The sequence below is a fragment of the Schistocerca nitens genome, chromosome 10 (genome assembly GCF_023898315.1).
Source record: "Schistocerca nitens isolate TAMUIC-IGC-003100 chromosome 10, iqSchNite1.1, whole genome shotgun sequence".
NCBI lineage: Eukaryota > Metazoa > Arthropoda > Insecta > Orthoptera > Acrididae > Schistocerca > Schistocerca nitens.
Window position 1 is genome coordinate 10729916 of NC_064623.1, and position 16505 is coordinate 10746420.

The 16505-nt window shown below is 46.7% G+C and overlaps 1 protein-coding gene across 1 annotated transcript in view; it reads left to right on the plus strand.

Annotated features, from left to right (window-relative positions):
• The window catches only part of LOC126209796 (transmembrane protein 151B-like), a 225237-nt gene extending 220970 nt beyond the window's left edge, over nucleotides 1-4267 (plus strand). The window contains exons 5-6 of the mRNA XM_049938934.1: nucleotides 1350-1567; nucleotides 3993-4267. Coding sequence (XP_049794891.1) covers nucleotides 1350-1567; nucleotides 3993-4267 — 493 coding nt within the window. The remainder of the gene's footprint in view (nucleotides 1-1349; nucleotides 1568-3992) is intronic.
• Nucleotides 4268-16505: the final 12238 nt, after the last annotated feature.

The window sequence follows — 16505 nt, forward strand, 5'->3', positions numbered from 1 at the left end:
CCCCATAGCGACAAAGCGTCATGTTTCTACAGGGTGATGAAAAACTTTGCTAAAACTGATCCCAAAGGTGGACCATTGCACCACGACACCGTACAGCGCGGTACAGATGGGCCCAACAACATGCCGCTCAGGATTGGCATCACGTTCTCTTCACCGATGAGTGTCGCATATGCCTTCAACCAGACAATCGTAGGAGACGTGTTTGGAGGCAACCTGGTCAGGCTGAACGCCTTAGACACACTGTCCGGCGAGTGCAGCAAGGTGGAGGTTCCCTGCTGTTCTGGTGTGCCTTTATGTGGGGTCGACGTACGCCGATGGTGGTCATGAAAGGCGCCGTAACGGCTGTACGATACGTGAATGCCATCCTCTGACCGCTAGGGCAACCATATCGGCAGCATATTGGCGAGGCATTCGTCTTCATGGACGACAATTCGCGCCCCCATCGTGCACATCTTGTGAATGACTTCCTTGCGGATAACGACATCGCTCGTCTAGAGTGGTCAGCGTGTCCTCCAGACATGAACCCTATCGAACATGCCTGGGATGGATTTCAAAGCCTGTTTACGGATGACGTGACCCACCAACCACTCTGAGGGATCTACGCCGAATCGCCGTTGAGGAATGGGACAATCTGGACCAACAGTGCCTTGATGAACTTGTGGATAATACGCTACGGTGAATACAGGCATGCATCAATGCAAGAATACGTGCTACTGGCTATTAGAGGTACCGGTGTGTACAGCAGTCTGGAGCACCACCTCTGGTACAACATGCAGTGTGTGGTTTTCATGAGGAATAAAAAGGGGGGAAATGATGTTTATGTTGATTTCTATTCCTATTTTCTGTACAGGTTCCGCAACTCTCGGAACCGAGGTGATGCAAAACTTTTTTTGATGTGTGTATATGTAAAGAAAAATAGTGTTCTACATCTACATCTAATGGATACTCTGCAAATCACATTTAAGTGCCTGGCAGAGGGTTCATCGAAACTCCTTCACAATTCTCTATTATTCCATTCTCGTATAGCGCGCGGAAAGAGTGAACACGTAGATCTTAAAACTGATCCCTGTGGTAGCTCATATGAATTCCACAGTGTTTGCTGTTTCGATGGGCAGGGATTTCCCTCTCTATGACACTTCTTCATGTTGTATGGAGTATACCTCCATGATGGCAGCAGGTCATTTTACTGCAATATACAAAACAATGGTCCCATAACTGATCCCTGCGGTAGCTTATTACACTGAAACTGCACTTTCTGTTTAGCTGAACATGGCTATCGGTTGTTTCTTGCTGAGTGGGCTGCTGCCTGCCGCAGTGCGAGAAGGTCCAGCAGACGGTGTGGTGTGCAGGTGGAAGGCGGTGTGCTACCACTACGTGCGCCGCAAGCGGCAGGTGACGCGCTACCGGCACGGCGACGCCTTCACGTCGACGCAGGTCTACTACGAGCGCGTCAACTCTCACGCGGCGGGCGCCTGCTTCTCCTACAGCTACTGCGGCGTCCGCGACATCTCGCGGGAGCTCAAGCTGGACGCCGACTGCCCGCTCACCAAGATACGCTTCAGCAAGGGTGCGTACCGCCACTGCGCGATCTCTGGCTGCCGCTGCAGCACTGGCCGCTTCAGAGGGGTCGGCCTTCACGCGGGACTCCACGTTTTCCCGTCTCGCGCTTATCTTTTCACCTCCGCACGACTGCTACAGTCGACCTCCTCAACCATCTTTTTAGTATAGTCTACTACCCGCTTGCTCCTACTACCCTGTACCGCTTCTACCAGAGCCAGGGTAACCATTTCTGGATGGTATAGCATGTGTCTCACTAACCTGTTCCTTTACCTTCTAAGGCTCTTCCTTACACTTAGTTCCTCACCTATTCTTTTTACTATTTCGTTTCATACTTTATCTGCCTACCAATAAATTCTAGGATAAAAAACTAGGGTAAAACTAGTCAGTAAAGCTGAAAGCACTGATTTTTTTCAAGAGGTGGTAATGTAGAAAATGGAATTTATCAACAAAATAATATAAGTAGCAGTACAACACGAATATATCTTCTAGTAAATCGACGTCAATGACATTTTGTGGAATATATTCAGTGAAATCTAAGATAGTACTTGGTGAAAAACCACTGAAGGAGTGAAATATTTTAAAATACCCATATGCAAAATATCGGATGAATACGAATAAGATATGCAGATTAAGTCGAATGGATTTGGAAGTATCTATGGAACAACTATCATAGCCCTAAAACATAAAACAGGGAAAGAAACACAAGTCCAAATTTATGAAACAGTCGCATTTCCAACCCTATTACATGAACGTGATTCTTTGGTATTGAAGAAAAGACAAGAAAAACAAATACAAGGAACAGAAGCGAGATTTCTTAGAGCGGTGAGGGGATGTAAACGAATAAATAAAATACGAAATGAAGATAATCGAACGCAGTTGAAAAGCTGGAGTGTGAAAGAAAAATAGGATGAAAACAAAAAAGAAATGGAACGAATGCTTACAAAAATTCATCGAGAGAAACTGTCACGTCACATAAAGAACTTTAAACCAAAAAGAAAAGGGGATCATTCGAGACTGACAAAAAGATGGGAACTATGGGACACGGCAACTGGCCTAATTAAGAAATTGCAGAGGAAGGAGATGAGGCCACTACATGGACGACATGCTTTCTTGGTATTACATTTGAAATGCCTCCCCTTCCATCTTCCCTGGATTTTTCCATGTTCCGCTTGTCACTTCCACGCAATAATCTCTTCAGGTGACGGAATTATTTGACTGCGTCCACTTCTCTGTCAAAACGCCTTGTTACATACGTCTTTGTTTTATTTATCCTTCAGCCGTATTCTGTGCTGTCTGTCTGTCGGTTTCAAGACGTTGCACAAGTCTAGTTAATCTCTGGCATCACAGACTACGTCATCCAAAAACGTTAACGTTGGTATCTGTGTTCTTCCAGTACAATTTAATGTCACGAGGCTGCAACTCATAGCCTCGTTGAGAAATTAAAACTGTGTACGGTAGCAGATTTTGATCCCTCTTACTGTATAAAGTCTCGCCTTATGAGGGCAGCCGTTATCTTGCCGAAGTGTAAACTGAGGCTGGCAACGGAACGGGGCGTAGAGTATCGTCGACGTACCGCTGTGGTCTAAGGGCACCACGGATGACGACCAAAGGAGTCCTGCTGTGAAATGAGACGACACCACAGCGCAGACCATCACTGCTGGTTGTCAAGCCGTATGCTGAGCGACAGTCGAGTTATGTCCCACTGGGGTCCAGTGTTTCTCCAGGCACGTCTTAGGCCTGTAATCTCATTGACTGGAGCAGAGCCCTAATGGCGACCGAGACGTGTCTGGAGACGCCCTGGACAGTGGTGGGATACCAATGTGACAGTCGCCCACCATACGTCCCAACAACCAGGAGTGATGGTCAGGGGCCCATTTAATTTTATAGCAGGATCCATTTGGTTGTCATCCACGGCACCCCTACACCACCACCACCACCACCACCACCACCACACTGATACGTGGACTGTATTGTACATCCTGTTTTGTTGTCCTTCATGGCAAACCATCCTGCCCTCATATTTTAGCAAGATAATGCCGACCCGCACACGGCATGAGTTTGTACACCTTTGGAGAGCAATGTATCCAGACCTCTTCCAATTTGAGAACGTTTGGAGCCAAATGTGTGCCGACGCATTACTGAGTTGCTCGATTTGTGAATCCCTTTCTATTGAGTAAATCATCCAATTTTCATGAAATTGTAATCACTTGTTTGCACCCACTTTTGAGCCAGGTAACACTGACACAAGGGATTCTTCCAAAATCAAGTAACGAAGTCTAAAGGCAGACAGTTCAAAAACTAGTAGATGTTTACTTCAGTGCCACCGTCCACTCTGACCTGTCAGATCAGAGAGAGCTGTTGGTGTCAGTATCCTACTACGACAACCATTCCGAGAGGGTCGGCAGTGAGCTGCTGAGTGTATCGCTGTGCAGGCTTCGCGTTCGCCAATGTGGAGGCGGCGGCCGAGTTCGAGGAGCAGCGGGCGCGCTTCTTCGGCGAGTACGAGCGCGTCGACGACTACCTGGAGATGCGGGAGGGGCTCGACGTGGCGCACTTCCGCGACGAGCAGCTGACGGTGGCGCCCGGCGTCGGCGCCTCCCTCTACAGCCCCACCGTCTTCTGGGTGTGCTCGCTGCTGCTGCTGTCCTGGCCGCTGCGCCTGCTGCTGCAGTGCCGCACTGCCTACCTCCACTACCAGGTAGGCTAGGCCGAGCCAGTAGTAAGTGTGCTGTTTGCTGCAGTGCTGCACTGCCTCCCTCCACTACCAGGTAGGCTAGGCACAGACAGTTGTAAGTATGCTGTCTGCTGCACTGCCACACTGTAGGATGCTGCCTGCTGCAATGCTGCACTGCCTACCTCGATCACCAGGTAGCGTGGGCCAAGACAGTATATGCTGTTTGCTGCAGTGCTATGCTGCCTACCCAGATTACCAAGTACGGTGGACCGAGTCAGTAGCATGCTGTATGCTGTAGGGGCACACTGCATACCTCCACTACCAGGTAGAGTAGGAGGAGCCAGTCGTTTGCTGTTTGCGGCAGTGCCACGCCACCTACCTCCACTAGCAGGTAGTCTGCTGTAGCAGTGTCATCATGTTCAATGTGCCTACATTTCTCAAGGGGTCCTGCATCACTATCACAGGTTAAACATCTTCCCACGTGCTTTTAGGCGCACCTTCTGCAAGGCAGCAGTAAACTAGACGTCATCCTGCCATTCGCCTACTCCTACAACTCTCTGGAGCCAAGGAAAGTCGCAACGTCAGCTGCACTCCTTGCCCAGAGTTGGATTCAGCGTGAGCGGGCAGCAGCACAGGAAACACGGCGAGACCTGGCGAACAACTCAGGTCCAATATGCTGCTTCCATTGCTGTACACAGTGTCCCAATTTCTCGTGACTGCCAGAAACAACATGCTCCCCAGAAGCAAATTTAAAAATGTATGAACCAAATGTTGTTTAGCTGACAGGGCAATATTAACCAGCAAAACTGACTTTGCCGTATCCTCGCTCGTTACCAAGATATCAACTGCAGGGTATCCTTTTTAAATAGAGTTTATCCGTTAATACGAGGTGCATTCAAGTTCTAAGGCCTCCGATTTTTTTTCTCCCGACTGGAAAGAGATAGAAACATGCGCATTGTTTTAAAATGAGGCCGCGTTCATTGTCAATACGTCCCAGAGATGGCAGCACCGTACGGCAGATGGAATTTTACCGGCAGCGGCGAGATTGACAACTGTTTTAAATACTTAAAATGGCCACGTTTTCCTTACTTGAACAGCGTGCAATCATTCGTTTGCTGAATTTGCGTGGTGTGAAACCAATTGAAATTCATCGACAGTTGAAGGAGACATGTGGTGATGGAGTTACGGATGTGTCGAAAGTGCGTTCGTGGGTGCGACAGTTTAATGAAGGCAGAACATCGTGTGACAACAAACCGAAACAACCTCGGGCTCGCACAAGCCGGTCTGACGATATGATCGAGAAAGTGGAGAGAATTGTTTTGGGGGATCGCCGAATGACTGTTGAACAGATCGCCTCCAGAGTTGGCATTTCTGTGGGTTCTCTGCACACAATCCTGCATGACGACCTGAAAATGCGAAAAGTGTCATCCAGGTGGGTGCCACGGATGCTGACGGACGACCACACGGCTGCCCGTGTGGCATGTTGCCGAGCAATGTTGACGCGCAACGACAGCATGAATGGGACTTTCTTTTCGTCGGTTGTGACAATGGATGAGACGTGGATGCCATTTTTCAATCCAGAAACAAAGCGCCAGTCAGCTCAATGGAGGCACACAGATTCACCGCCACCAAAAAAATTTCGGGTAACCGCCAGTGCTGAAAAAATGATGGTGTCGATGTTCTGGGACAGCGAGGGCGTAATCCTTACCCATTGCGTTCCAAAGGGCACTACGGTAACAGGTGCATCCTACGAAAATGTTTTGAAGAACAAATTCCTTCCTGCACTGCAACAAAAACGTCCGGGAAGGGCTGCGCGTGTGCTGTTTCACCAAGACAACGGACCCGTACATCGAGCTAACGTTACGCAACAGTTTCTTCGTGATAACAACTTTGAAGTGATTCCTCATGCTCCCTACTCACCTGACCTGGCTCCTAGTAACTTTTGACCTTTTCCAACAATGAAAGACACTCTCCGTGGCCGCACATTCCCCAGCCGTGCTGCTATTGCCTCAGCGATTTTCCAGTGGTCAAAACAGACTCCTAAAGAAGCGTTGTGAAAAATGTGTACGTCTGCAGGGCGATTACGTCGAGAAGTAACGCCAGTTTCATCGATTTAGGGTGAGTAGTTAATTAGAAAAAAAAATCGGAGGCCTTAGAACTTGAATGCACCTCGGACACATCCACTCGCCAAGACTTCTTCAAAAACTTATCACAGCTCACCATTCTGGTAAACATGATCTCATTAAAGACATAACACAAAACCCACACTGACTCTCGTATGACAGTGCACAGCGCAGTTGCCCATCGTAATGCAGCTCGTCCACTTGCTTCGGTCGACAGTAAACAAACACACGGAAGATACACCTTTCTCATTCTATCAATCGTCTTCAGTCAAAGGTTTCTGTGAGAACAACGTGCACCAGTGAAGAGAAGATAGAAATTATTCGGTCTGGAATCCCACTGACTGGAACAAAATTGGCTTAAAACATGGTTCAAATGGCTGTGAGCACAATGGGACTTAACATGTGAGGTCATCAGTCCCCTAGAACTTAGAACTACGTAAACCTAACTAACTTAAGGACATTACAGACATCCGTGCCCGAGGCAGGATTCAAACCTGCGACCGCAGCGGTCACGCGGTTCCGGACTGTAGCGCCTAGGACCGCTCGGTCACTCCCGCCGGCCAAAATTGCCTTCGCCGGTTAGTCCCACTTTGGATTGTGCCCCGAAGACCAGCGAACACGTGTCTGCAGATGCCCCGGACAGTGGTGGGCTACCAGTCTGACTGCCGGCCTCTACCCGGCCCGACAACAACGAGTAATGGTCCGGGGTTCACCTCTGTTCACAGCAGGACTCCTTTGGTTGTCATCCACGGCACGCTTACAGCACAACGGGACGTCGACGATGTCGTACGCCCAGTTTTCTTCCTTTAAAAACAAGCCATCCTGGGCTTGCGTTGCTGCAAGATAATGGCTGCTCACACACGGGCGAGAGTTTATACTGCTCAAACTCTATCTTGGCCAGAAAAGTCGCCGAATCTATCCACATTTGGAGCACTATGGGCAAGGCCCTCCAACCGGCACGTTATTGCATGATCTAAAGCGGCAATCCGACAGAATTTGGCACGATGTCCCTAACGATGAAATCCAACAAGTCTATCACTTAATGCCACGCCCTGCAACTGCTTGCGAAAGTGCCAGAGATGGAACATCGCATTACTGACTTGATGAATTTGTGAAGCTGTTCCTGTCGAAAAATCATCCAGTTTTTTCTGAAATTTCAATCATTTGCTTCTTTGTACATGTGCATTACATCTACCGATTTCCGTCCCATTCCGATAATTCCTTCCCAGTGCTTTATCTCTCTTTTTTTCCTCTTTTTCTTAGAGAGTATATCTGAATCGCTTAAGTACTGCGTTGCAAATGTGACCCAAGGCGTCATTAAGGGCGTAGACGAGGGTGACGTTCGATTATGAAACTGACATTCATTATTGTTTTTTCAATAAAATAACAAACAAATGAGGAAACCGACTTTAGACCTCTACTGTACACCCTTAAGATTGTACTGTGTATCTTTTTGACTAAGAAAATGGCACCCAGAGGACACCACACCACATCGATGAGTGCGAGGGCATTTGATGCCAGCTCTGAACGCCACAATTTTGAACCAAGAACATGATATCAAAAGCTGCTTGGAAAGTAATGGCGTTGTTTAATGTAAGACAAATACATATTAAAAAAATGGTTTTCACAAAATGGCGGCACCCTGAAACAAGTCAACTTCTGCGACAAAAAATGAGAATGTGTACCGAAAATCTAATGTAAAACATATATTAAAACCCTATGTACTTCAGTATAAAAACGCCGACTCTTACGCCACAAAGAGCTATAATGCAATTGCATCTATATACACTATGGATCAAAAGTATCCGCACATCCTCGAAAACGTACCTTTTTCATATTAGGTGCACTGTGGTGCCGCATACTCCATATCAGCGACCTCAGTAGTGCTTAGACATCGTGAGAGAGCAGAATGGGGCGCTCCGCGGAACTCACGGGCTTCGAATGTGGTCAGGCGAGTGGGTGTCATTTACGTCATACGTCTGTACGTGAGATTTCCACGCTCCTAAACATCCCTAAGTCCACTGTTTCCGACGTGATAGTGAATTGGAAACGTGAAAGGACACGTACAGCACAAACGCGTACAGTTCCACCTCGTCTTTTGACTGTCAGAGACCGCCGACAGTTGAAGAGGGTCGTAATGTGTAATAGGCAGACATGTATCCAAGCCATCAAGCAGGAATTCCAAACTGCATCAGGATCCACTGCAAGTACAACGACAGTTAGGTGAGAAAACTTGGATTTCATGGTGGAGCGGCTGCTCATAAGCCACAAATCACGCCGGTAAATGCCAAACGACGCCTCGCTTGATGTGAGGAGCGTAAACGTTGGGTGATTGAACAGTGGAAAAACGTTGTGTGGAGTGACGAATGACGGTACACAGTGTGGCGATGCAATGGCAGGGTGTGGATATGGTGAATGACCAGTGAAAGTGATCTGCTAGTGTGTGTAGTGCCAACAGTAAAATTCGAAAGCGCTCCTGTTATGGTGTGGTGGTGTTTTTCATGGAGGGGGCTCGCATCCCTTGTTGTTTTCCTGGGATTATCACAGCACAGGTGTACATTGATGTTTTAACCATCTTCTTGCCTCCCACTGTTGAAGAGCAATTCGGGAATGAGGATTGCATCTTACAACACGATCGAGCACCAGTTTATAATGCAAGGCCTGTGGCGGAGTGGTTACACGAACATAACGTGGACTGGCCTGCACAGAGCCCTGACCTGAATCCTACAGAACACCTTTGCGATGTATTCGAACGCCAACTTCGTGCCAGGCCTCACCGACCGACATCGATATCTCTCCTCAGTGCAGCACTCCGTGAAGAATGGGCTGCCATTCCCCAAGTATCCTTCCAGTACCTGATTGAACGTATGCCTGCGAGGATGGAAGCTGTCATCAAGGTTAAGGGTGGGCCAGCACCATACTGAATTCCAGCGTTACCGACGGAGGGCGCCACGAACTTGTAAGTCATTTTCAGCCAGGTGTCCGGGTGCTTTGAGTAGTAGTTCTCGCAACGTGATAGATTTTTTTTTAAAAATAAAAAACAAGTGTTTAAAGTTTCAAGTTGTATTTTGTAAAGTTGAAACTGAACAAACCTTTGATCGGCATTGTCAGCACTGAACTGTTGGCGTTTCTTTCGCCGGTGTCGAAACACTGCCACTCTGACGAAATTGTGGACCGACAGGCTTCCGCTTGCCAAACGATTCGTTTTTGCACTACTTTGGTTACTTCATACACCTTTTCTATTCGTATAAATACATTAATCTGTCATTTTCAAGCACTCACGTTTTACTCCGTGTAGAACATAAGCGATATGACGAGTTAAACAGACGCAAGATAAGCACGTGCTTTCAAACTGGTTACCATAAAGGGATCATGTTGAAATAGTTGAGAATACTATTTTAGTTGATACGGAAGCTTTCTGTGATACTATCGGAAACTAACAGGACGCCTATTCGTCGCAGTCGAGCTCTCCGATGCGCTTGACCCACACGCAGTAACGCGCGGTTTTAACATCCTACCATGCCGGCACTTACCTACTCTACAATCGAGGAAAAGTGTCGCCTTCGGGCTGGGGAGCTCTGGAAGCTCCTCTGGGTCGGTGGTCGGCCGCGAGTGTTGACTGGAGGGGGCGAGGCGGAAGCGTGGCAGGTGGGCCGGGCGCTGTCAGTGCAGTGATGGCACTGTAAGCGCGAATGAAGCCGACGTTTGCAGTAAGGTATGATCGTACTGAGAAGCTGCTCTAAAGCCTCTTGGAACTGTTGATCACTGTTGGCACAGTCTGTCTCCTGTGAAATGCCGAGGACTATTTGTGGTTCGTGGGTAAGGTGGTCAGTCCTTTGCAGTGTGTCCATGGTGTGTTAAAACGAACACCACAGGCATCCTTACAAGGCGCCAGATAATGGACTGGTGTGTCCCTCTGATAGTTTTTGTGGCAGTCTGGCGCTACTGATGTCATTACAGATGCTTGCATATTATTTGATAAGCTGATGAAATGTTGTTTCCAGTGTGTAACATACACCTGTTGCAGGTTAACAAACCAGTTTCCAAGTCCCATGTATATGAGGGCACGGTCTGTGCCAATGAACTCCATGTAATGTTGCTTCTGTAAAAGGAAAACACGCCATATACACGTTCTACGTTACTGAACTGCTGGACAGGATATTAGCAGACGTTGAAACGTGCTGCAACAGAAAAGAAGCATCTTTCTGTATTCATTATAGATTTCTGTATTTCTGTAAAGGGTGTTATCCTACGGGGTTCTAACCTGGGTGGAAAGACTAGTGGGTTCTCTGATTATTTGCAGCCAACTGCAAGTGGTTACTCACGTCGGTACCAATGATGTGTGTCACCTAGGTTGAGAAGAGATTCTCTCTGCTTTCGAGCCGCTAACAGAAGTGGTACAGCCTGCCAGTCTTGCTTGCAAGATGAAAGCAGAGCCGACCATTTGCAGCATAGTCCGCCGATTGCGGACCTCTGGTAAAGAGCCGAGTGGTGTGAATCAGAGGCTCAGACGGTTCTGCGACCGTGTAGACTGCAGATTCCTCAACTTGCGCCAAAGGGTGGTTGGGTTTCAGGTTCCGCTGAATAGGTTAAGTGTCCATTACACGCAGGGGACGGCTACACGGGTAGCAGGGGCTGTGTGGCGTGGACTGGGCGGTTTTTTAGGTTAGAGGGTCTCGGGAAAACACAAGAAGGGCTTCATTCACAAAGGGCGCAGGCTGAACACAGGAAGAACGTAGATACAGGATCCATTGATATAACAGTTGTAAATTGTAGTAGCTGTGTTGGGAAAGTACCAGAGCTCCAAGCGCTAAAAGAAAGCACTGATGCTCAAATCGTTATAGGCACTGAAAGCTGGCTAAAGCCGGATATAAGCTCAGCCGAAATTTTTGCGGAGAACCTAACGGTGTTCCGAAAGGATAGGCTAATCACGGTTGGCGGTGGCGTGTTTGTTGCTGTTAGAAGTAGTTTAACTTGTCGCGAAATTCAAGCAGATATTTCCTGTGAGTTAGTATGGGCTGAGATCATTGTTGGCAACCGAAATAAAATAATAATTGGATCCTTTTACCGACCTCCCATTTCAGATGATACAGTTGCTGAAAGGTTCAAATAAAACTTGAGTTTGATTTCAAACACGTACCCGACTCATACGATAATAGTTGGTGGTGACTTTAATTTACCCTCGATATGTTGGCGAAAACACATGTATAATTCCGGAGGTACGCATAAAATGTCATCCGAAATTGTGCTAAACTCATTCTCTGAAAATTATTTCGAGCAGTTAGTTCATGAGCCCACGGTTGTGAAAACACACTTGACCTCTTAGTAACAAATAATCCTGAGTTAATAACGAGCTCAAAACGGAGACAGGGATTAGTGAACACAGGACCGTCGTAGCGAGCTTGAATATTGTAATCCCCAAATCCTCCAAAAATAAACGTATAATATACCTATTCAAAAAAGCAGATAAAAATTCACCGACGCCTTCCTGGGGGGCAAATCTCCTCTCATTCCAAATTAATAATAAAAGTGTAGACCAGATGTGGCTTAAATTCAAAGAAATAGTATCGGCAGCACTTGAGAGATTTATACCAAAGAAATTAACAAACGACGGAACTGATACTCCTCGGTATACGAAACGGGTTAGAACACTGTTGCAGAAACAACGAAACAAACATACCAAATTTAAACAGACGCAAAATCCCCAAGATTGGAGATCTTTTACAGAAGCTCGAAATTTAGCGCGCACTTCAATGCGAGATGCCTATAACAGTCTGCACAACGAAAGTTTGTCTCGAAACCTGGCAGAAAACCCAAAGAGATTCTGGTCGTATATGGAGTATGTTAGCGGCAAGAAACAATCAATACCTTCTCTTCGCGATAGCAATCGAGATACTATAGCAGACAGTGCTGCCAAAGCAGAGTTACTAATACACAGCCTTCCGCAATGCCTTCAAGAAAGAAAACGAAGTAAATATTCCAGAATTCGAATCGAGAACAGCTGCCAACATGAGTAACGTAGCAGCAAATTTCCTCGGGGTAGTGAAGCAACTTAAATCACTTGATAAAAGCAAGTCTTCTGGTCCAGACCATATATCAATTAGGTTCCTTTCGGATTATGCTGATGCATTAGTTCCATACTTAACAATCATATACAACCGTTAGCTCGACGAAAGATCCGTACCCAAAGACTCTGAAGTTGCACAGGTCACACCAATATTCAATAAAGGTAGTAGGACTAATCCACTAAATTACAGGCCAATATCGTTAACGTTGATATGCAGTAGGATTTTGGAACATATATTATGTTCGAACATTATGAATTACTTCGAAGAAAAAGGTCTATTGACACACAGTCAACATGGGTTTATAAAACATCTTGCCTGTGAAACACAACTAGCTCTTTATTCATATGAAGTGTTGAGGGCTTTTGACAAGGGATTTCAGTTCGATTCCGTATTTCTAGATTTCCAGAAGGCTTTTGAGACTTTACCACACAAGCGGCTTTAGTGAAATTGCGAGCTTATGGAATATCGTCTCAGTTACGTGACTGGATTTGTGATTTCCTGTCAGAGAGGTCACAGTTCGTAGTAATTGACGGAAAGTCATCGAGTAAAACAGAAGTGATTTCAGACCCTAAGTAACGAAAGTGTGGGGTCATCCACATGAGTGCTAAAAGGAACTCGTTAAACTTCGGTTACACGATAAATCAGTCTAATTTAAAAGCCGTAAATTCAACTAAATACCTAGGTATTACAATTACGAACAACTTAAATTGGAAGGAACACATAGAAAATGTTGTGGGGAAGGCTAACCAAAGACTGCGTTTTACTGGCAGGACACTTAGAAAATGTAACAGACCTACTAAGGAGGCTGCCTACACTACGCTTGTCCGTCCTCTTTTAGAATACTGCTGCGCGGTTTGGGATACTTACCAGATAAGACTGACGGAGTACATCGAAAAAGTTCAAAGAAAGGCAGCACGTTTACTATTATCGCGAAATATGGGAGAGGGTGTCACAAAAATGATACAGGATTTGGGCTGGACATCATTAAAAGAAAGGCGTTTTTCGTTGCGACGGAATCTTCTCACGAAATTCCCGTCACCCCACTTTCTCCTCCGAATGCGAAAATATTTTGTTGAAACTGACTTACATAGGGAGGAACGATCACCACGATAAAATAAGGGAAATCAGAGCTCGTACGGAAAGATATAAGTGCTCATTCTTTCCACGCGCTATACGAGATTGGAATAATAGAGAATTGTGAAGCAGCAATACAGGTCTGACAACGTCGGGGCGTGCTGTGAATGACGTCATCCATCTCACGTTGAGGCAGTAACGCCCACTCATCCTCCAAAGCTGTTCGCAGGTCTTTGAGTGTGGTTGGTGAATGCTGACGTTATGCAACCCGTCTTCGTAGTTATCCCTTACAGCACTATGGAATTTAAACCGGGAGAGCGAGCAGGCCATGTCACGCGTGCAGTATCTTCCATTTTCAAGAAACATCTACCACTCATGCTCTATGAGGTCGAGCATTATCGTCCATGTGTACGAAGTCTGGGCTCACAGCACCTCGCAAAAATCATACATGAGGTCCCAAGACATCGTCACGGTACCGGACAGCGGTTAAACCATTCCGATTCAGCCATACAATTTAATGAAGAGGTCTTCGAGTGGTCGACATAATCTCTACTCACACCATTAGGGATCCTCCTCGATATCGGTCTCTTTACACAGTGTTTGGGTTCCGAAATCGTGTTCCAAGTTCCCTCCAGATGCGAATCCGTCAAGAGTCACTTTCCAGACCAAATCGTGTCTCATCTGCCCCATAGTCCGGCCGCCAAGGTGGCATTGGCTCCACCCTAGACGTCCCCTTCAGTGAAGACGCGTCAGGGGTAGACATACAGCAGGTCTCCGACAGTGAAAGCCACTCTACCGAAACATTTTGCGTCGCTACAACACGTCCTGTGGATACTGCGTAGTCAGATGCGAGTTACCGTGCAGTACTAAGGCGGTAACGTCGTGCCCTTGCAGCCGGATAACGGTCCACTCTTTCTGATGTCACTCGTGGTCGCCCCTGTCCTGGTCTCTGGGATACAGTACCGGTCTCTACAAAATGTCGCCTCATACGAGAAACAACAGAACGATTCACTTCAAGCCATCGGGCCTCATGAGTTTGTGACTGTCTTGCTTCCGTTCTTTCTAAGGCCCAGAGAGTCTGGTACGAGCATTCTCTGTGCCATATTGCGCCGTCTGTGACTGTGTACACAGCGAATGTGGATGTGAGACAACCGGACAAATACTATCCCGTTTGGTGGGTGCCCTGATGTCATCTCTGGCGTGGTTGTCCGTTGACCGGAATGCCACCTTTCGTGTGGAACACTATCCGACAGACATCTGTTTGAGAGTTTATAAGATTATATCGGCAAGATTAAGGAAAGGAAAACCTACGTATCTAGTATTTGTAGACTTAGAGAAAGCTTTTGACAATGTTGCCTGGAATACTCTCTTTCAAATTCTGAAGGTGGCAGGGGTAAAATACAGGGAGCGAAAAGCTATTTACAAATAGTACTGAAAGCAGATGGCAGTTATAAGGAGGGGTATAAAAGAGAAGCAGTGGTTGGGAAGGGAGTGAGACAGGGTTGTAGCCTATCCCCGATGTTATTCAATCTGTATATTGAGCAAGCAATAAAGGAAACAAAAGAAAAGTTCGGAGTGGCTATTAAAATCCACGGAGAAGAAATAAAAACTTTGAGGTTCTCCGATGATATTGTAATTTTGTCAGAGACAACAAAGGACTTGGAAGAGCAGTTGAACGGAATGGACAGTGTCTTGAAAGGAGGATATAAGATGAACATCAACAAAAGCAAAACGAGGATAATGGAATGTAGTCGAATGCTAAGGGAATTAGATTAGGAAATGAGACACTTAAAGTAGTAAAGGAGTTTTGCTATTTGGGGAACAAAATAACTGATGATGGACGAAGTAGAGAGGATATAAAATGTAGGCTGGCAATGGCAAGGAAAGCGTTTCTGAAGAAGAGAAATTTGTTATCATCGAGTATAGATTTAAATGTCAGGAAGTCGTTTCTGAAAGTATTTGTATGGAGTGTAGCCATGTATGGAAGTGAAACGTGGACGATGAATAGTTTAGACAAGAAGAGAATAGAAGCTTTCGAAATGTGGTGATACAGAAGAATGCTGAAGATTACATGGGTAAATCACATAAGTAATGAGGAGGTATTGAATAGAATTTGGGAGAAGAGGAGTTTGTCGCATAACTTGACAAGAAGAAGGGACCGGTTGGTAGGACATGTTCTGAGGCATCAAGGGATTACAAATTTAGCATTGGAGGGCAAGGTTGTACAACCGACTTTGCTACCGATGGTTCACTGACAAAATACGCTCTCATTTGCCGAGACGATAGCATAGCCTTCAGCACCAGTTACTATTGATACTGTAATAATGTACCGTCAAGACCGACGTTCACCATTAATAAATTAAAGTTAAGTATTCCACCAGCTACGTCCGTTTTTTTCTAAATTCTAATTTCCTTGTCCTGTTCCAGACCTCACGCCAGCCTGCGTGAGCTAAAACGCGTGCCTTTCGGCTTCCTCTTGTAACCCGGTGTTGGCTCTCCTGCCAACCCACAACAGAATTAATCTTAAAATTAGACTCCATAAGGAACATTTTAAGCCGATAAAAATTTATGCAGGTGCCTACGATGTTTTTCCTCATCAGTGCAAGTGCAGCAGTGTGAGGTGAGTGTACTCGTGTTGACAGGACGCAGACGCAGCTTGGTGGGCGTGGCCGTGCCGCTGTGGAAGCCTGACGGATCCTCCCGGCAAGTGTTTGCGTCGTCCCCTCCCCACCCCCCCTCCTACCCTCCAGCCTGCAGCCGGCCAGCCAGCCTCCCAAAGCACTCGCGCCACTGCCGGCTCTGCAAACACGGGCTCCATTTTCACTGTGCAGCAGCCGGGGCCGGCAATCGCCTGTGTGTGTGTGTGTGTGTGTGTGTGTGTGTGTGTGTGTGTGTTTGGCACTGAATGTCGGCCTGGCCGGCGACATCTCCAGACTGTTGACAGGAAAGGCGGGAGCCACACGTGTTTGCGCGCCTCGTCGTCCCTATATCTCTCGCTCACCAACA